Raw genomic sequence first — 21790 nt, 5'->3', positions numbered from 1 at the left:
CTCTTCTCTCAATTGATCAACCAGCCGTGCAACTGTAGGAAAGTTAATACATAGTACAAGGAATGTTGCACAATCTCCTCTGATTCTCTTGCAATAAGCAGATCGTCTAGATATGCCCAAACAGTTACTCCCTTCTCTCTGAGGCGAGCTATTAGAGTTACCAGGACTTTTGTAAAACTCTTGGCGAGGATGTAAGACTGAAGGGGAGACAAGTAAACTGGAAGTGCCTTCCTCCTATACTGAATCTCAGAAAGTTTCTGTCTGCCTTGCAGATTGGAATATGAAAATATGCATCCTTCAGGTCTATAGAAGCCAGGAAATCTCCTTGCTTTATTCCCAACAGGGAAATTTCCATGTGAAACTTTCTTTTCCTCATCTTCCGATTTAAATCCCTTAAATCTAGTATGGTCCTGAACCCGGCGGAGGCCTTTTTCACTAGGAAAAGATGAGAGTAAAAGCCCTTTTCCTTCTCCAAGAATGGAACGGCTTCTACCGCCCTTGAAGACAGAGTTTACAAGCACTCCGCTAAAGCTTTTATTTCCTGATCCCGAAGCAGCGCTTTTGACTCCACAAATCTGTCCATTCTTGGCCTTTTTTGTAAATTCCAGCTGATATCCTCTGAATAGAACACTCAGCACCCATCTATCTTGCACATTCTCTTCCCATTGCACAGGAAATTCTGACATCCTGCCCCCTACAGGTGTTAACGTAGGAAGACTTGCACCATCATTACCTCTGATTACCTCTTCTATGTCCTCTTTGAAAGGACTGACGTAACATGCCAGAACCATACCTATATTCATAAGGATGTCCAAATCTGTCCCCATAAGGACATCCTGGCTTATATGACCTGGCTTGTCTGAATTGCTGTCTTGAAGATTAACCTGAATATCTGCTACGTTTATCTTGGGGTAGTCGGACAGATTTTCCACCAGTCATCCTCTGAATCATATATTCTAATTTATTACTGAACAACAACGACCCTTCGTAGGGAAGTGTAACTAGTCTGTTCTTGGAGTGATTGTCCGCAGGCCATAAACATAACCACAGAGCCCTCCTAGCCATGATCCCGGACATCATGGATTTAGTTGAAACGTCCAGCACATCAAGATATGCTTCACACAAATAGTCTACCGCTCTTTGAATAATACTCAAACTTATTGAGATATAATCCCTAGAAATTTTCTACTGCACATCCGTCTACATCAGGCTTTTTCAACCAGTGTGCCGTGGCACACTAGTGTGCCGCGACCAGTTGCAAGGTGTGCCGCGGAGCCAGAGTAGCTCCGGCCGAGACCTATGCCTTGAAGATGCACCGATGTGATATCATAGGTTACGGCCGCCGCGTCTCACCACCCAGCCAGCCCACCTGCCTATATACACATCTTCCACTTCCTGCCTGCATACACAGCTTTCCTTGCCCACCCACATCCACACCTGCCCGACCGCCCGCTGCTCAGTATTCACAGCACTCCACTATGAACAATCCCCGCCACTGAGGGACAGGGAGGAGGAAAGCTGACCGATGGGGGCTAATATTTGTTATTTTATTTCTCCTGTGGGGAACAATAGGATTTCAATAGGATTTATGTGGAGAGAATAAGGATTTATGTGGATTTATGGAGGGAACAATGTGAATAAATAATGTGGGGAGCAATAGGATTTATGTGGGGAGCAATGTGATTGATTTACGTAGGGAGCAACATGATTTATGTGGGGAGTAATGTGATTGTTTTTTCTGTGTAGGCCAATGTATGTGTGGATTTTTTTACTGTGAGGGCCAATGTGTGCTTTTTGTTTTTTTCTGTGGGGAACTGATGGTGTGCCTTGGGAATTTTCAAATATTGGTGGTCATTTCAAGTTGTTCGCTCGCTGCTATTTTTAGCAGAATTGCTAATAGGCTAAAATCCGGCAGTTCTGCGCTAAGCAATTTTACACAAAACTATGCTATTTTACTCACGGGCGAACAAAGCTTTTCAGTCACTCTGTTGATCGGAGAATGATTGACAGGAAGTGGGTGTTTCTGTGTGGTAACTGAGCGTTTTCCGGGAGTTTGCTAAAAAACGCAGGCGTGCCAGCAGAAAACGCAGGAGTGGCTGGAGAAACGGGGGAGTGGCTGGCCGGACGCTCAGCGTGTTTGTGACGTCAAACCAGGAACTAAATGGACTGAGGTGATCGCAATCTAGGAGTAGGTCTGGAGCTACTCAGAAACTGCAAGGAAATACTTAATAGCAGAATTGCTAATCTTTCATTAGCAATTCTGCTATGCTAAGATACACTCCCAGAGGGCAGCAGCTTTGCGTTTGCATTGCTGCTAAATGCTAAAACTCGGAATGACCACCATTGTTCGGTGTGCCGTGAGTAAAAAAAGGTTGAAAATCACTGGTCTACATTGTAGTAAAAAATAAGAATTTACTTACCGATAATTCTATTTCTCGGAGTCCGTAGTGGATGCTGGGGTTCCTGAAAGGACCATGGGGAATAGCGGCTCCGCAGGAGACAGGGCACAAAAAGTAAAGCTTTACGATCAGGTGGTGTGTACTGGCTCCTCCCCCTATGACCCTCCTCCAAGGCTCAGTTAGGATACTGTGCCCGGACGAGCGTACACAATAAGGAAGGATTTATGAATCCCGGGTAAGACTCATACCAGCCACACCAATCACACCGTACAACCTGTGATCTAAACCCAGTTAACAGTATGATAACAGAGGAGCCTCTGAAAGATGGCTCCCTACAACAATAACCCGAATTAGGTAACAATAACTATGTACAATTATTGCAGATAATCCGCACTTGGGATGGGCGCCCAGCATCCACTACGGACTCCGAGAAATAGAATTATCGGTAAGTAAATTCTTATTTTCTCTATCGTCCTAGTGGATGCTGGGGTTCCTGAAAGGACCATGGGGATTATACCAAAGCTCCCAAACGGGCGGGAGAGTGCGGATGACTCTGCAGCACCGAATGAGAGAACTCCAGGTCCTCCTTAGCCAGGGTATCAAATTTGTAGAATTTTACAAACGTGTTCTCCCCCGACCACGTAGCCGCTCGGCAGAGTTGTAATGCCGAGACCCCTCGGGCAGCCGCCCAAGAAGAACCCACCTTCCTTGTGGAGTGGGCTTTTACCGATTTTGGCTGTGGCAGGCCTGCCACAGAATGTGCAAGCTGAATCGTACTACAAATCCAGCGAGCAATAGTCTGCTTAGACGCAGGAGCGCCCAACTTGTTGGGAGCATATAGTATAAACAGTGAGTCAGATTTCCTGACTCCAGCTGTCCTTGAAATGTATATTTTTAAAGCTCTGACAACGTCCAACAACTTGGAGTCCTCCAAGTCGCTTGTAGCCGCAGGCACTACAATAGGCTGGTTCAGATGAAATGCTGACACCACCTTAGGGAGAAAATGCGGACGAGTCCGCAGTTCTGCCCTGTCCGAATGGAAAATCAGATATGGGCTTTTGTAAGATAAAGCTGCCAGTTCTGACACTCTCCTGGCCGAAGCCAGGGCTAGTAGCATGGTCACTTTCCATGTGAGATATTTCAAATCCACAGTTTTTAGTGGTTCAAACCAATGAGATTTGAGAACGTCCAAAACAACATTGAGATCCCACGGTGCCACTGGAGGCACCACAGGGGGCTGTATATGCAGCACTCCCTTAACAAAAGTCTGGACTTCAGGAACTGAAGCCAATTCTTTCTGGAAGAAAATCGACAGGGCCGAAATTTGAACCTTAATAGATCCCAATTTGAGACCCATAGACAATCCTGATTGCAGGAAATGTAGGAATCGACCCAGTTGAAATTCCTCCGTCGGAGCACTCCGATCCTCGCACCACGCAACATATTTTCGCCAAATGCGGTGATAATGTTGCGCGGTTACTTCCTTCCTTGCTTTAATCAAAGTAGGAATGACTTCTTCCGGCATGCCTTTTTCCTTTAGGATCCGGCGTTCAACCGCCATGCCGTCAAACGCAGCCGCGGTAAGTCTTGAAACAGACAGGGACCCTGCTGAAGCAAGTCCCTTCTCAGAGGTAGAGGCCACGGATCTTCCGTGATCATCTCTTGAAGTTCCGGGTACCAAGTCCTTCTTGGCCAATCCGGAACCACTAGTATCGTTCTTACGCCTCTTTGCCGTATAATTCTCAATACTTTTGGTATGAGAGGCAGAGGAGGAAACACATACACCGACTGGTACACCCAAGGCGTTACCAGCGCGTCCACAGCTATTGCCTGCGGATCTCTTGACCTGGCGCAATACCTGTCCAGTTTTTTGTTGAGGCGAGACGCCATCATGTCCACCATTGGTCTTTCCCAACGGGTTACCAGCATGTGGAAAACTTCTGGATGAAGACCCCACTCTCCCGGGTGAAGGTCGTGTCTGCTGAGGAAGTCTGCTTCCCAGTTGTCCACTCCCGGGATGAACACTGCTGACAGTGCTATCACATGATTCTCTGCCCAGCGAAGAATCCTTGCAGCTTCTGCCATTGCACTCCTGCTTCTTGTGCCGCCCTGTCTGTTCACATGGGCGACTGCCGTGATGTTGTCCGACTGGATCAACACCGGTTTTCCTTGAAGCAGAGGTTCTGCCTGGCTTAGAGCATTGTAGATTGCTCTTAGTTCCAGAATGTTTATGTGAAGAGACGTTTCCAGGCTCGACCACACGCCCTGGAAGTTTCTTCCTTGTGTGACTGCTCCCCAGCCTCTCAGGCTGGCGTCCGTGGTCACCAGGATCCAATCCTGTATGCCGAATCTGCGGCCCTCCAATAGATGAGCACTCTGCAACCACCACAGAAGAGATACCCTTGTCCTTGGAGACAGGGTTATCCGCTGGTGCATCTGAAGATGCGACCCTGACCATTTGTCCAACAGATCCCTCTGGAAAATTCTTGCGTGGAATCTGCCGAATGGAATTGCTTCGTAAGAAGCCACCATTTTTCCCAGGACTCTTGTGCATTGATGTACAGACACCTTTCCTGGTTTTAGGAGGTTCCTGACAAGTTCGGATAACTCCTTGGCTTTTTCCTCCGGGAGAAAAACCTTTTTCTGAACCGTGTCCAGAATCATCCCTAGGAACAGCAGACGTGTTGTCGGAATTAACTGGGATTTTGGAATATTCAGAATCCACCCGTGCTGTTTTAGCACTTCTTGAGACAGTGCTAATCCCATCTCTAGCTGTTCTCTGGACCTTGCCCTTATTAGGAGATCGTCCAAGTATGGGATAATTAATACGCCTTTTCTTCGAAGAAGAATCATCATCTCGGCCATTACCTTGGTAAAGACCCGAGGTGCCGTGGACAATCCAAACGGCAGCGTCTGAAACTGATAGTGACAGTTCTGTACGACGAACCTGAGGTACCCCTGGTGTGAGGGGTAAATTGGAACGTGGAGATACGCATCCTTGATGTCCAAGGATACCATAAAGTCCCCTTCTTCCAGGTTCGCTATCACTGCTCTGAGTGACTCCATCTTGAACTTGAACTTCTTTATGTACAGGTTCAAGGACTTCAGATTTAGAATAGGCCTTACCGAGCCATCCGGCTTCGGTACCACAAATAGAGTGGAATAATACCCCTTCCCTTGTTGTAGAAGAGGTACCTTGACTATCACCTGCTGAGAGTACAGCTTGTGAATGGCTTCCAAGACCGTCACCCTGTCGGAGGGGGACGTTGGTAAAGCAGACTTCAGGAAACGGCGAGGTGGATCCGTCTCTAGTTCCAACCTGTACCCCTGAGATATTATCTGCAGGATCCAGGGATCTACCTGCGAGTGAGCCCACTGCGCGCTGAAATTGAGACGACCCCCCACCGCCCCCGAGTCCGCTTGAGAAGCCCCAGCGTCATGCTGAGGCTTTTGTAGAAGCGGGGGAGGGCTTCTGTTCCTGGGAAGGAGCTGCCTGTTGCAGTCTCTTCCCCCTTCCTCTGCCTCGTGGCAGATATGAATATCCCTTTGCTCTCTTGTTTTTAAAGGAACGAAAGGGCTGCGGTTGAAAAGTCGGTGTCTTTTTCTGTTGGGGAGTGACTTGAGGTAAAAAGGTGGATTTCCCGGCTGTAGCCGTGGCCACCAAATCCGATAGACCGACACCAAATAACTCCTCCCCTTTATACGGCAAAACTTCCATATGCCGTTTTGAGTCCGCATCACCTGACCACTGTCGCGTCCATAAACTTCTTCTGGCCGAAATGGACATAGCACTTACCCGTGATGCCAGTGTGCAAATATCCCTCTGTGCATCACGCATATAAAGAAATGCATCCTTTATTTGCTCTAAAGACAGTAAAACATTGTCCCTATCCAGGGTATCAATATTTTCAATCAGGGACTCTGACCAAGCTACCCCAGCACTGCACATCCAGGCTGTCGCTATAGCTGGTCGTAGTATAACACCTGTATGTGTGTATATACTTTTTTGGATATTTTCCATCCTCCTATCTGCTGGATCTTTAAGTGCGGCCGTCTCAGGAGAGGGTAACGCCACTTGTTTTGATAAGCGTGTGAGCGCCTTGTCCACCCTAGGAGGTGTTTCCCAGCGCGCCCTAACCTCTGGCGGGAAAGGGTATAAAGCCAATAACTTCTTTGAAATTAGCAGTTTTTTATCGGGGGCAACCCACGCTTCATCACACACCTCATTTAATTCATCTGATTCAGGAAAAACTATAGGTAGTTTTTTCACACCCCACATAATACCCTGTTTTGTGGTACCTGTAGTATCAGCAATATGTAACGCCTCCTTCATTGCCAAAATCATATAACGTGTGGCCCTACTGGAAAATACGGTTGATTCATCACCGTCGCCACTGGAATCAGTGCCTGTGTCTGGGTCTGTGTCGACCGACTGAGGCAAAGGGCGTTTTACAGCCCCTGACGGTGTCTGAGGCGCCTGGACAGGTGCTAATTGATTGTCCGGCCGTCTCATGTCGTCAAACGACTGCTTTAGCGTGTTGACACTATCCCGTAATTCCATAAATAAAGGCATCCATTCTGGTGTCGACCCCCTAGGGGGTGACATCCCCATATTTGGCAATTGCTCCGCCTCCACACCAATATCGTCCTCATACATGTCGACACACACGTACCGACCCACAGCAGACACACAGGGAATGCTCTTAAAGAAGACAGGACCCCACTAGCCCTTTGGGGAGACAGAGGGAGAGTTTGCCAGCACACACCAAAAAGCGCTATATATGACAGGGATAGCCTTATAATAAGTGCTCCCTGTATAGCTGCTTTAATAATATAATTTTGCCACAATTTTGCCCCCCCTCTCTTGTTTTACCCTGTTTCTGTAGTGCAGTGCAGGGGAGAGCCTGGGAGCCTTCCTGACCAGCGGAGCTGTGTGAGGAAAATGGCGCTGTGTGCTGAGGAGATAGGCCCCGCCCCTTTTTCGGCGGGCTCATCTCCCGCTCTTTAGTGGATTCTGGCAGGGGTTAAATATCTCCATATAGCCCCCGGAGGCTATATGTGAGGTATTTTTAGCCAAAATAGGTTTTCATTTGCCTCCCAGGGCGCCCCCCTCCCAGCGCCCTGCACCCTCAGTGACTGCCGTGTGAAGTGTGCTGAGAGGAAAATGGCGCACAGCTGCAGTGCTGTGCGCTACCTTAAGAAGACTGAGGAGTCTTCTGCCGCCGATTCTGGACCTCTTCTCGTTTCAGCATCTGCAAGGGGGCCGGCGGCGAGGCTCCGGTGACCATCCAGGCTGTACCTGTGATCGTCCCTCTGGAGCTAATGTCCAGTAGCCAAGAAGCCAATCCATCCTGCACGCAGGTGAGTTCACTTCTTCTCCCCTAAGTCCCTCGTTGCAGTGATCCTGTTGCCAGCAGGACTCACTGTAAAATAAAAAACCTAAGCTAAACTTTTCTAAGCAGCTCTTTAGGAGAGCCACCTAGATTGCACCCTTCTCGGCCGGGCACAAAAATCTAACTGAGGCTTGGAGGAGGGTCATAGGGGGAGGAGCCAGTACACACCACCTGATCGTAAAGCTTTACTTTTTGTGCCCTGTCTCCTGCGGAGCCGCTATTCCCCATGGTCCTTTCAGGAACCCCAGCATCCACTAGGACGATAGAGAAATAGGATTTTGGTACTTACCAGGTAAATCCTTTTCTTTGAATCCATAGGGGGCACTGGAGTACTCTTGGGATATGGACGGCTTCCGTAGGAAACAGCACTGAATATTTAAATTTAGAACACTCCACCCCTCCATATCCCTGAGTACCTCAGTGTTTTTTCTGTGCTCGAAGTAGTAACAGCTCTGAGTCCACAATTACTTTGAATTTTTTTTTTTTTTTTAGAATATTTTTTCTATTTTATACACATCCCTTTCCCCCTTCCAAAAGGCAGGGTCAGGGATAGTGCAAGCTGCTGATAGCAGCAGTGGCGTGTCGGTCCTCACTGAATGAGCTCCCTCACAGCCACACAGAGATCTCCTGCAACCACAATCTTAAGGCCCTGGAAACCGAACCAATAGCAACTCCAGATTTCAGAGAGGTAGACGCAAAAAAGGAGATTTATGGTAAGAACTTACCTTTGTTAAATCTCTTTCTGCGAGGTACACTGGGTTCCACAGGGATAACATCGGGGTGTAGTGTTGTATCTTGATCCGAGGAACCAACAGGCTAAAAGCTTTGACTGTTCCCAGGATGCTTAGCGCCGCCTCCTCTATAACCCCACCTCCGTGCACAGGAGCTCAGTATTCTTAATCAGTCCAATGCAGTAGCAGGTAAAAGAGACGACAACCGTTAGTAGCCACATACACTACATTCTCACGACAGGAGAAGGTATCAGCGGCTAATGCCATACAAACCCAAAGAAACTAAGTGTGTCAGGGTGGGTGCCCTGTGGAACCCAGTGTACCTCGCAGAAAGAGATTTAACAAAGGTAAGTTCTTACCATAAATCTCATTTTCTGCAGTGGGGCACACTGGGGTTCCACAGGGATAACATCGGGGATGTCCTAAAGCAGTTCCTCATGGGAGGGGACGCACTGTAGCGGGCACAAGAACCCGGCGTCCAAAGGAGGCATCCTGGGAGGCGGAAGTATCGAAGGCATAGAACCTTATGAACGTGTTCACGGAGGACCACGTAGATGCCTTGCACAATTGCTCAAGGGTCGCACCACGGCAGGCCGCCCAAGAAGGTCCAACAGACCGAGTAGAATGGGCTTTGATGGTAGCAGGAGCTGGAAGGCCAGCCTGTACATAAGCATGTGCAATCGCCATTCTAAGCCATCTGGCCAAGGTCTGCTTATAAGCAGGCCAGCCACATTTATGAAAACCAAAAAAGACAAAAGAGGGAATCATCTCCTAAGAGAAGCTATCCTCTTCACATAAATACGGAGAGCCCGTACCACATCCAAAGACCGCTCTTTGGAGGATAAACCTGAAGAGGTAAAGGCCGGAACCACAATCTCTTGGTTAAGGTGGAAAGATGACACCACCTTAGGAAGATAACCAGGGCGAGTTCTAAGAACCACACGGTCACGGTGAAAAATCAGAAAGGGTGACCGACAGGACAATGCACCCAAGTCTGAAACCCGTCTAGCAGAGGCAAAAGCCAGCAGAAACAAGACCTTAAGAGTAAGCCACTTAAGGTCCACAGACTCAAGAGGTTCAAATGGAGACTCTTGTAAGGCATCCAAAACAACCGACAAATCCCAAGGAGCCACAGGCAGGACATAGGGAAGTTGAATCCGTAAAACACCCTGAGTGAATGTATGACCATCAGGCAGAGTCGCAATTTTTCTCTGAAACCATATCGACAAGGCAGAAATATGAACCTTGAGGGAGGCCAACGAAGGTCTAAGTACAGGCCCTGTTGTAGAAAAGCCAAGAGTTTGGCGGTACTGAACTTGTATGCATCATAATTGTTAGTTGCACACAAAGCAAAATAAGAATTCCAGACCCTATGATATATCCGAGCAGAAGCCAGTTTACGGGCCTTCAACATAGTTTGAATGACCGCCTCAGAAAATTCTTTGGCCCTCAGTACGGAAGCTTCAAGAGCCACGCCGTCAAAGCCAGCCAGGCCAAATCCTGGTAGACACAAGGGCCCTGAACGAGGAGGTCTGGGCGCTGCAGAAGCAGAAGAGGACGCTCTATTGAGAGACACTGCAGGTCTGAGAACCAATGCCATCTGGGTTACGCTGGAGCGATTAGAAGTAGTATTCCTCCTTCTTGCTTGAACTTCCTTATCACCCTGGGCAGAAGTGACACCAGAGGGAACACGTACGGCAGCCGAAAGTTCCATGGAATTGCCAGTGCGTCCACGAACATTGCTTGAGGATCCCTTGTCCTTGCTCCGAAGACCAGAACCTTGTGATTGTGTTGAGACGCCATCAGGTCTACATCTGGTAGACCCCACTGTTCCACGAGGAGTTGAAAGACCTCCGGATGAAGGCTCCACTCTCCGGCGTGTACGTCCTGACGACTGAGGAAGTCCGCTTCCCAGTTTAGGACCCCCGGAATTAACACTGCCGATATAGCTGGTAGATGGCGTTCCACCCAACGAAGAATCTTTGACACTTCCATCAGTGCTTTGCGGCTTTGGGTGCCGCCTTGATGATTTACGTACGCCACCAGTGGCATTGTCTGACTGTACTTGAACAGGCCTGTTCTGTACTAGAGGCAGGGATAGTGTGAACGCATTGAACACTGCCCGCAATTCCAGAATGTTTATTGGGAGGAGAGATTCCTCCCTGGTCCACCGACCCTGAAGAGAGTGTTGCTCCAACACCGCGCCCCAACCCCTCATACTGGCATCTGTCGTCAGAAGGACCCAGTTGGAGATCCAGAATGGACGACCCCTTCTCAGTTGTTGGTCCTGCAGCCACCAAGTTAGTGACAGACGGATCTCCGGAGTCAAGGATATCGTTTGAGACCTGATCCGGTAAGGCAGGCCATCTCACTCGGAGAGAATTAACCTCTACAGAGGGCGGGAAAGAAATTGAGTGTACTCCACCATGTCGAAAGCTGACACCATGAGGCCTAGTAATGGCATCGCCGAGTGTATGGACACAAGTGGGCGAGAGAGGAAGCATCTTATCTTGTCCTGAAGCTTCAAGACCTTCTCCGTAGACAAAAAACGCTGGTTGTGGGTGTCCAGTAGTGCTTCCAGGTGCACCATGCTTTGAGCAGAAACCAGGGAAGACTTCTTTCAGTTGATGAGCCACCCGTGGGCTTGCAGGAATTGGACCGTCAGTTCCAGATGACTAAGGAGAACCTCTGGAGAGTTCGCCAGGATCAACAAGTCATCGAGATACGGCAGGATCCCGATACCCTGACAGTGGAGTAGGGCCGTCATGACCTTTGTGAAAACTTGAGGAGCTGAGGTCAGATCAAAAGGCAAGGCCTGGAATTGAAAATGTAGGTTGCCAATAGCAAACCGCAGGTATTGCTGATGCGACACTGCGATAGTTATATGCAGGTAAGCATCCTGTATATCCAGGGATACCATGTAGTCCTTGGGCTCCAAGGCCAGAACAATAGAGCGCAGAGTTTCCATACGGAATTTGGATACTTTCACAAATTTGTTGAAAGACTTGAGGTTGAGAATGGGCTGAGAAGATCCATTCGGTTTCGGGACTAGGAACAAAGTTGAATAGTACCCATTACCTCTCTGAGCCAGAGGCACCGGCACTACCACTCCCTTATCCAGGAGGGATTGTACCACCATATGGAGAGTCTTTGCTTTTACCAGATCCGAAGGGATGTTTGTTGAGCAAAACTGGCAAGGGGGACACTTCTTGAAAGAGATGTCGTATCCGTGAGTGACGAATTCCCTTACCCAGGCGTGCGAAGTGGTCTGTAGCCATACCTGGGCAAACCGTAGAAGTCGGCCTCACACCCCGGGATCCCCCAGAGGGAGGCCCGCCCCGCCATGAAGCAGGCTTGTCTGTTTTGGCAGCAGGCGGACGGGCAGCCCAGGCACGTTTAGGTTTTGGCTTAGTGGATTTGGAAGTGCAAGCCTGTTTCGGGTATAAACAAAAAAGGAAAAAGAGAGCGCAAATAGACTTGAATTATTCCATATTTATTATATCTAAAATTGCACATACACCAAAATTTAATTTAAACTATACCAATTGGCAAATGGATTTAAAACAACTTAGCACTTTAAAAATATATTTCATAGCATAGGATCCCTAACACTCGAATATCCTTATGGTTCCACTCAAGTAATACCCTACTGATTACCAGATAGCTTTCACAGGTGTCCATTAGTGAAATCAGTGTAGAAAGAGTCCAAGAATGGTGAAAGACCCTTATTTATATCCACCAGTCACGTCCTGTGTGATAATACATGTATTTATACCGTAATAATGGTTATTGTTTCTTTTAAGAAAGAATTGAAACAGTTAATGTAGCAAATATACTGATACTTCAGGTAGCTAAAAGTCAGTTTGTAAAGCAGGCTTTATCTCATATTGCAGCCTCTCTAGAGTGTCTCCGTCTGCCGCTCTCTACCTTAATCACTCGTTGTGTTCAGAGCGGTTAGGCTTACCGCTTCCCTGAGAGTTTTGATCCACGGCGCCGGGATTGCGCGCACCGCCTGGCGTGTCCAAGGTGATTGTAGCGTTTCTCGACCGTTATAAGCTGGTCGTTTCTTCCCTCTGAAGAAACGACCAGCTTATAACGGTCGAGAAACGCGTCAGGGTGTTTTTAGGATCCAAACACTCTTCACGGATTTGGTTGCCACCGATTTCAGCATCATTCACCATATTGGACAGTCCGGTCCTGGGTCTGGAGCCACTTGCATTGGTCCCTTTGCAAAGTAGGGACCGTGGCTGCCGATCACGTGCCTGGAGCCAGCGGTCCAGTCGGGCACTGAGAGGTGAACACAGGCGCCGCAGCTACAATCACCTTGGACACGCCAGGCGGTGCGCGCAATCCCGGCGCCGTGGATCAAAACTCTCAGGGAAGCGGTAAGCCTAACCGCTCTGAACACAACAAGTGATTAAGGTAGAGAGCGGCAGACGGAGACGCTCTAGAGAGGCTGCAATATAAGATAAAGCCTGTTTTACAAACTGACTTTTAGCTACCTGAAGTATCAGTATATTTGCTACATTAACTGTTTCAATTCTTTCTTAAAAGAAACAATAACCATGATTACGGTATAAATACATGTATTATCACACAGGACGTGACTGGTGGATATAAATAAGGGTCTTTCACCATTCTTGGACTCTTTCTACACTGATTTCACTAAAGGACACCTGTGAAAACTATCTGGTAATCAGTAGGGTATTACTTGAGTGGAACCATAAGGATATTCGAGTGTTAGGGATCCTATGCTATGAAATATATTTTTAAAGTGCTAAGTTGTTTTAAATCCATTTGCCAATTGGTATAGTTTAAATAAAATTTTGGTGTATGTGCAATTTTAGATATAATAAATATGGAATAATTCAAGTCTATTTGCGCTCTCTTTCCTTTTTTGCTTGTTCACTTTATATAGGGACGCTAATACCCTATTCTGAGAGCAGCAAATAGCATCTCAACACAGGTTCTATCACAGGCGCCTTTCTTTTTAGTGGACTGTTTCGGGTATGCCTGACCCTTTGCTTTACCTGGAGGTCGAAACGAAGTACTCTTAGCCTTCGGGGCCGAAGGAGTAGTACTAGGTAGACATGCCGTTTTAGCAGACGCTAAGTCAGCAACAATCTTGTTGAGATCTTCCCGAAAAAGAATGGTTCCCTTAAAAGAGTAGAGTTCAGATCTACAGACCAGGACCGCAACCAGAGTATCCGGAGAGCCAGAATAGATATGGTAGACGCTTTGGCCGCTAGGACACCTGCATCCGATGCTGCCTCTTGAATATAATGAGAGGCTGTAACAATGTACGAAAGACACTGTTTTGCATTATCAAGAAAATTAGATGGTAGTTCCGCTTCAACTTCCTGAACCCAGGCCTCTATAGCTTTAGCAGCCCAAGAGGCCGCAATAGTAGGCCTATGCACAGCTCCAGCCAGAGTGTAAATGGACTTTAAGCAAACCTCCACAAGCTTATCCGTCGGTTCCTTCAGAGAAGTGACGGTAGTGACAGGCAGAGCAGATGATACCACCAGACGTGCGACCTGTGAGTCCACTGGCGGCGGTGTTTCCCAATTTTTGCTTAACTCTGCAGCGAGGGGATAGTGAGCTAGCATCTTCTTAGACAGAGAGAATTTCTTACCTGGATATTCCCGGGATTCCTGACGTATGTCAACTAAATGGTCAGAATGTGGTAAAACTAACTTAGTAACCTTCTGACGCTTGAACTTATCTGGTTTCTTAGAGGGAGCCGGTGGTTCTTCGTCATCATCAATTTGAAGAATCAGCCTTATAGCCTCTAAGAGGTCAGGAACATCCACGTGGGTCAGTGATTTCCCATCAGAAGCATCTGCATCAGTGTCTGGGGGATCAGTATATGTGCCATCTTCATCAGATGAAGTATCTGTAACATGTGTGGACTGTGAGGACGTAATGGCCCGCTTAGAGGACACTTTGGTCTTAGGGTGAGGGTTAGGATTTTGCTTGGCCAAGGACTGAGTTAATTGCTGTAACTGAGAGGACAGAGTAGCTGGCCATGGTGGAGTAACAGCAGGGACAATATGTGGCTGTAATGGCACAGGAGGTCCCATAGGGGGCGCAAGTCTAGTTACCAGCGTAGTCAGTAAATTAGAAAAAGTAGCCCATGGCGGGTCAGTAGTTGCTCCTGTTGTAGTAAACTGACTGAGGGGTACAAAGCCCCCAGCACCTAAACCCTCAGCTGCAATATTTTCCTCAGAGACATCCATGGCATGAGCATTGCAGGACGCAGGGTCAGCCACAGAACTCTCACCCTGTTGAGCTGACATTATATGAAAGCTTTACTTTAGGGTGGAACAGTACAATATAAGCAGACAAAGTACCTAACAAAAATCCCCCCGGATAGTGAGACTACAGGCAGAGCACACACGGAGGATTTAAGAGATATATGGTGACTGTAATACACAGAGAAAATACCAAAACAGTATATCCTGTGATCAACACTATATTACATGAAAACCCTGATGCACTTAGCCCCCCTCAGGGTACAGAATATAGGGATAGCAGTATATGTGAGATACACGGAATGGAAATCACACAGCAGCTATTGGCACACACAGTCACATGTACAATGCAGAAATTGTCACAAATAAAAATTAACCTGCACTGGACTAGCAATACTTTAGTAACAATACTCAAGTAGAGCTAATTAGGTATAGAGATATATCAATGCACAGTGAAGACTGGATGTATATCACAGGGTACTTGTACTAAATATCCCTTACAATGTGCACTTGTTCTTAACCAACACTGTCTAAAGACATGTAGAATACTTAAGTGTCCTGTAAATGCACAGCGCTGATGATGCAGGCGGCTTTACAGAGGAGACATTGCCCAGAAGTTCCACATCAGCGCATCTGTGTGTGTAATGGCGCCCAAACGCTGACAGGGAGTGAGGGACAGAGAGAGATGCAGCTCCAGGGCGGGAACATTAACAGTAAATGGCACCCTGGGGCTAGGGGAGGGGCTACAGGTCAGAGCCTTATCCCCTTGCTGGACTACACCACCAGGTACTGCGGGCCTTAGAAAAACGGATTATGTACAAAATCCGACCTGTGCCCTTGACCTGGTGGTCTATTGGGGTCCCTGCATGGCCAGTGTCCATGCCAGCGCGTGCGCTCCGTCACCTAAAGACCGCGCCGGATCGCAATTTGCAGCGGGTCCTGCCTGGGGACCCTCTTTCCTCCTCCTTGATGCGGCCAAACGATCCCAGAGAGCAGCGGTCAGTGTGTGTGTCTAATTGAAGAATCAGAGCCCTCCACTGTAATTACCCGGCAAACAGGGCACGGGAGTATACAGCGCTACTGGGAGGTGAGGGAGCAGCAGCATATGTCAGAAATAACATATAGCACTCTTAAGTGCCTATGCTGCGGCCCTTGAAGTCTTCTTTCTTCATAGAAAAGCTCTTTTCAGGGCTGCTCAGCGCAGTCCTCCCTGTTAGCTGCCTGCACTGCAGGCACCAATTTACAAACTGAGCTCCTGTGCACGGAGGCGGGTTTATAGAGGAGGCGGCGCTAAGCATCCTGGGAACAGTCAAAGCTTTTAGCCTGTTGGTGCCTCAGATCAAGATCCAACTCTACATATCCTGGGAACAGTCAAAGCTTTTAGTCTGTTGGTGCCTCGGATCAAGATCCAACTCTACACCCTGATGTTATCCCTGTGGAACCCGAGTGTACCCCACTGCAGAAATGTGCAGTTTCTTTAAAGCATTCTCCAAGCATTCTCCATCTTTTTGTCCACTGCTTCTTTCAATATAGCTCCATCCTCTAAGGGTATTGTAGTTCTAGTCGTCACCTATGCAACTGCTGCATCCACTTTAGAAACATTACACCAGGTGACAAACTCTTCGTCATTAATAGGATACATATGGTTAACCCTTTTAAGACTACCAATACGCTTATCCAATTGCTGCAATTCGTTACGAACAATGTCATTTACATACTTATGCACAGGAAATACCTAGCCTTCTTGGATTTGTCTTCAAACAGCAAATTTTAGTCACTTTCCTGAACCGTTTCTTTATACGTCATAGTTTTTGAAATATTCTTTAACATAGCATCAACCGGGACAGTATTAAAATATCTATCCTCGTCCAGAATTTCGCCTGATTCTGCACTGGAGTTCTCATCATAATCCTCCTGAGACAGAAACCCCAAATTCATAATCCAAGCTGGATTGAGATCTGGATCGCTTAAATCCTTGCATAAATTCCTCCCTGGACATTCATTCAATAAGTTCCACAAGCTGATCAGATTTAGCTAGAAGTACTAATTCCTTAATGCAATCACTGCACAAACTGTCATCCTGATTCCCTGTGAATGATCTATCACATGCAGGACATTTCTTAGTCAAATTCCTTTTCTTGCAGCTCTTCTTCTTAGGTGGATCAGGCACACTGTAATATATTAACACCCAATTACTACAATACTAACCAATCTGCACTAAGTAAAAAACTCAATAACCAGCCCTCTATGAGGACTTACCTCAGCTGGACTTTAACAGGTTTTTGGGGAAAAAGCTCATCCATGATGCTTCCACAACACTGCGCCTTAAACACCACCACTGTGTGTGCTCATTCTGGTGTGTGGCGCAATTTTCCCAGGCCCTATGGCCCTACGACCCTAACCAACTGGGCACATGCGCACTAAAGTGCCGCAACAGACTTCCGGGAATCCCAACTTCCGTGTCACACCCGGAAGTCCTGCTGACGCCGTGAGCTCCTGGCAACTGCCCGCTCACCACCGCTCCGGAGTACCCCAGGCTGACCGCACACCTCCAGGGAACCTGACTCCATGCAGAACGCGGCTCCAGATGGCTATACTGCAACAAACAGGAGGTAAGCTCTATTTGAAAATAACAAACCTCACTCTGCCTAGCTCACCTGGAGACAGGAAAAAAACACAGGGTGGAAGGGGAGGGAAGCAGCTATGTACCCAAGCTGGGCAGATCCCAGAAGAAAAACCTCCTGCCTACATTAGGGGAATGGGTCATTAACCCATAGTAGGGCTAAAGTAAGAAAAAGAAATTCAATTAGCCACGGCAATTTACTGCGATGGGGCTTTTTCGTGGACACTGTCAAAAACGTACCTAAAAAAATGGCCTATTGAGGGTTTGCGTGCTCCCGCAATTTGCCCTAATTAAAAATTCACGAAAATGGGATTCTTGCAATAATTCTTGCTGTCAAAACCAGTGAAAAGTGTAGGAGAAAATGGGGAAATCTGTCTGAAACCCCAAAAAAGCCAAACCAATATAGGAACACAGTATAGAAGTCTATTAGTGGTCATAAAAAAAAAAAAAGGGAGTACTACAATTGTGTAAAATGGCTGTTATATGCATTTTTCTAATAAAAAAAAAAAGGTCAAAAAATTATATAAAGCAAGTGTTTTTCAACAAAATAACTGCTCAAATTAAATTAGGGGGTACATAAAAATATGTCAAAGTAGCCACTAATGTCAAAGATTACTACAGGTTGAGTATCCCATATCCAAATATTCCGAAATACAGAATTTTTTGAGTGAGACTGAGATAGTGAAACCTTTGTTTTCTGATGGCTTAATGTACACAAACTTTGTTTAATACACAAAGTTACTAAAAATATTGCATTAAATGACCTTCAGGCTGTGTGTATAAGGTATACATGAAACATAAATGAATTGTGTGTATGTACACAAACTTTGTTTAATGCACAGGTATTAAAAATATTGGCTAAAATTACCTTCAGGCTGTGTGTATAAGGTTTATATGAAACATAAATACATTCTGTGCTTAGACTTGGATCCCATCACCATGATATCTCATTATGGTATGCAATTATTCCAAAATACGGAAAAATACGATATCAAACATACTTCTGGTCCCAAGCATTTTGGATATGGAATACTCAACCTCTACCACCTCCAAATCTAAAAACCCACTCAAAGCATAATGCCCATCGGGATCCCGGCGGTCGCAATACCGATGCCGCAATCCCAACAAGGGTACAATCCCACACCGGAATACTAGCGAAGTAGGTGATTTACCCTCTGTGGGTGTCCACGACACCCATAGAGGGAGAATAGAATCTCAATGCACTTGCCCCCCTGCCGGCATTCTGGCAGCAGGGTTCCCACTGTTGGTATAGTGACATCCGGCACCCCGTACTGATCACCCCCAATATAACTGTTGCATGTCTTGTACCCCAATTTCCATCATTTTGCATTTTTGGACCTCAAAAATGACATGTCATTATTGGCCAATTAAAAATAAACACTTCTAAGTGCCTAATTAGTCATTCAGGTGGTGTCCCGAGGGTCCTCAACCAAATACTGACATTTTTATCTTAAAATAGGGATTTTCTCAGAGCTTATCACCTGCTGAGAGGTGGTGAAGTGAAATCTGCGGTAAACCTATGAAGAATTATCGCAGAAAATTAACCGCGGATAATTGCATAGCGGCTTATCACTGGTCACTATAAAAGTCCCGTTTTTACTGTGAAAACAAGTTATCGCAGCTAATTGAATTCCTCCCTTAATGATACATCGCAACAGCAGTGTTACCGATTGCGCCTTGCATACCCACAGTGCAAAATGAGTGATGTTGCAGGGAATTAAATTACCCCCTAGCATCATAGGCCACAATATAACATATTTACATTAAAAAACAGCCATTTCTAAACATTTCAAATGGAACTTATGTACAAACAGGACCAAATTACTTCATATTTTCTTTGTAGAATTTAAAAACTCAATTTAATAGAATTCAGCATAATAAAACAAAGACCCAGACTCACCCTGAATCCTAAATCTGCAGCATACTCGCTCTGATCTGGTTCAATGTCCTAGGAGGAAATAGAGTATCTGATTATGTAACCCAGATAGAGCTGCCCCTGCAGCTATTTAGGAACAAAAACAATTAATTTCCTTTCAGCACAGAGGTGGCTAGGCATATATTGCTTAGTTTCGGGCAAGTCCTGTAGTAAGCACATAATGGTATTTTACTTTGATGCTTGGTAATGTGCGATTACCTCAGAACTGCCTCATGAAACACAAAGTTTTAAACAACATTTATTTGGAGATTTATCAAGTATTCTACTGTCAGAAGAGCAGTAATATAATCATAAAAATCAGCCACATTCTGCTGCAGGGACATTGATGTTATATAGCAGCTATGGCTATGCAAATACATATAAGCAGTCTGTAGGTTCATTGCCAGTTGGTAATACTCAAAGTTTCCTACAGTATGCCCACTTGTGGTACAGTTCAAGAGTTCAAACTCACAAGTTATCCTAATCATTGCCCAGCTGACCTCTAATAAGTAATATATTGTTCACTATAAGAAGTGAATTGGCAGTATTCAGCATACATTTTCCAAACGCCAGTCAGAACGCATTTTACATATTTTTTTGCTGTTTGGAAAAAATACAGCGAGTACTAACTATCATTTCTTTATATTGATCAATAAATCATTACTTAGAGTTTCACACGCTGCCTTCACCATCTGATAAAATGCAATGTAATGTACAGTATCGTGAGAGGATGTAAAAATAAGATTTTAAACCTACCAGTAAATCTTTTTCTCGTAGTCCGTAGAGGATGCTGGGGACTCCGTAAGGACCATGGGGATAGACGGGCTCCGCAGGAGACATGGGCACTTTAAGAAAGACTTTAGGTATGGGTGTGCACTGGCTCCTCCCTCTATGCCCCTCCTCCAGACCTCAGTTTGAGAAACTGTGCCCAGAGGAGACAGACAGTACGAGGAAAGGATTTTTGTTAAACCAAGGGCAAGATTCATACCAGCCCACACCATTCACACCGTATAACTTGAGATAAACTAACCAGTTACCAGTATGAAAAAACAACATAGCATCAGTCCGAGACCGATGAAAACAATAACATAACCCTTATGTAAGCAAAACTATATACAAGTCTTGCAGAAGTAGTCCGCACTTGGGACGGGCGCCCAGCATCCTCTACGGACTACGAGAAAAAGATTTACCAGTAGGTTTAAAATCTTATTTTCTCTTACGTCCTAGAGGATGCTGGGGACTCCGTAAGGACCATGGGGATTATACCAAAGCTCCCAAACGGGCGGGAGAGTGCGGATGACTCTGCAGCACCGATTGAGCAAACAGGAGGTCCTCCTCAGCCAGGGTATCAAACTTATAGAACTTTGCAAAGGTGTTTGACCCTGACCAAGTAGCAGCTCGGCACAGCTGTAGTGCCGAGACCCCTCGGGCAGCTGCCCAAGACGAGCCCACCTTCCTAGTGGAATGGGCCTTGACCGATTTTGGTAACGGCCATCCAGCCGTCGCATGCGCCTGCTGAATCGTGTTACAGATCCAGCGAGCAATAGTCTGCTTTGAAGCAGGAGCGCCAACCTTGTTGGCTGCATACAGGACAAACAGTGCTTCTGTTTTTCTGACTCTAGCCGTTCTGGCCACGTAAATTTTCAAAGCCCTGACCACATCAAGGGACTTGGAATCCTCCAAGTCTCGTGTAGCCACAGGCACCACAATAGGTTGGTTCATATTAAAAGATGACACCACCTTAGGGAAAAATTGAGGACGGGTCCGCAATTCCGCTCTATCCATATGGAAAACTAGATAGGGGCTTTTATGAGACAAAGCCGCCAATTCCGACACTCGCCTAGCCGAAGACCAGGCCAACAACATGACTACTTTCCAAGTGAGATATTTTAACTCCACCGTTTTAAGTGGTTCAAACCAGTGCGACTTAAGGAAACTCAACACCACGTTAAGGTCCCAAGGCGCCACCGGAGGTACAAAAGGAGGCTGAATATGCAGCACTCTCTTCACAAAAGTCTGTACTTCTGGGAGAGATGCCAATTCTTTTTGAAAGAAAATGGATAAGGCCGAAATCTGAACCTTAATGGAGCCTCATTTTAGGCCCAAATTCACTCCGGACTGTAGGAAGTGAAGGAACGGCCCAGATGGAATTCTTCCGTAGGAGTATTCCTGGCCTCACACCAAGAAACATATTTTCGCCATATACGGTGATAATGTTTAGCTGTCACGTCCTTCCTAGCCTTTATCAGAGTAGGAATGACCTCATCCGGAATGCCCTTTTCCGCTAGGATCCGGCGTTCAACCGCCATGCCGTCAAACGCAGCAGCGGTAAGTCTTGGAACAGACAGGGCCCTTGTTGCAACAGGTCCCGTTTTAGAGGAAGAGGCCACGGATCTACTGTGAGCATCTCCTGCTGATCCGGATACCAGGCCCTTCGTGGTCAATCTGGAACAA

At 46.5% G+C, this 21790-nt stretch overlaps 1 protein-coding gene across 3 annotated transcripts in view; it reads right to left on the bottom strand.

Annotated features, from left to right (window-relative positions):
- UFD1 (ubiquitin recognition factor in ER associated degradation 1) overlaps positions 1–21790 on the bottom strand; it is a 92382-nt gene that overhangs the window by 21222 nt on the left and 49370 nt on the right. For all 3 annotated transcript variants that reach the window (XM_063964769.1, XM_063964770.1, XM_063964773.1), the window contains exon 9: positions 19322–19369. In XM_063964769.1, the coding sequence (XP_063820839.1) occupies positions 19322–19369 (48 nt within the window). The remainder of the gene's footprint in view (positions 1–19321; positions 19370–21790) is intronic.

The sequence above is a fragment of the Pseudophryne corroboree genome, chromosome 1 (genome assembly GCF_028390025.1).
Source record: "Pseudophryne corroboree isolate aPseCor3 chromosome 1, aPseCor3.hap2, whole genome shotgun sequence".
NCBI lineage: Eukaryota > Metazoa > Chordata > Amphibia > Anura > Myobatrachidae > Pseudophryne > Pseudophryne corroboree.
Note: the sequence above shows the minus strand (reverse complement) of the source record. Positions and strands in the feature narration are given on the sequence as shown.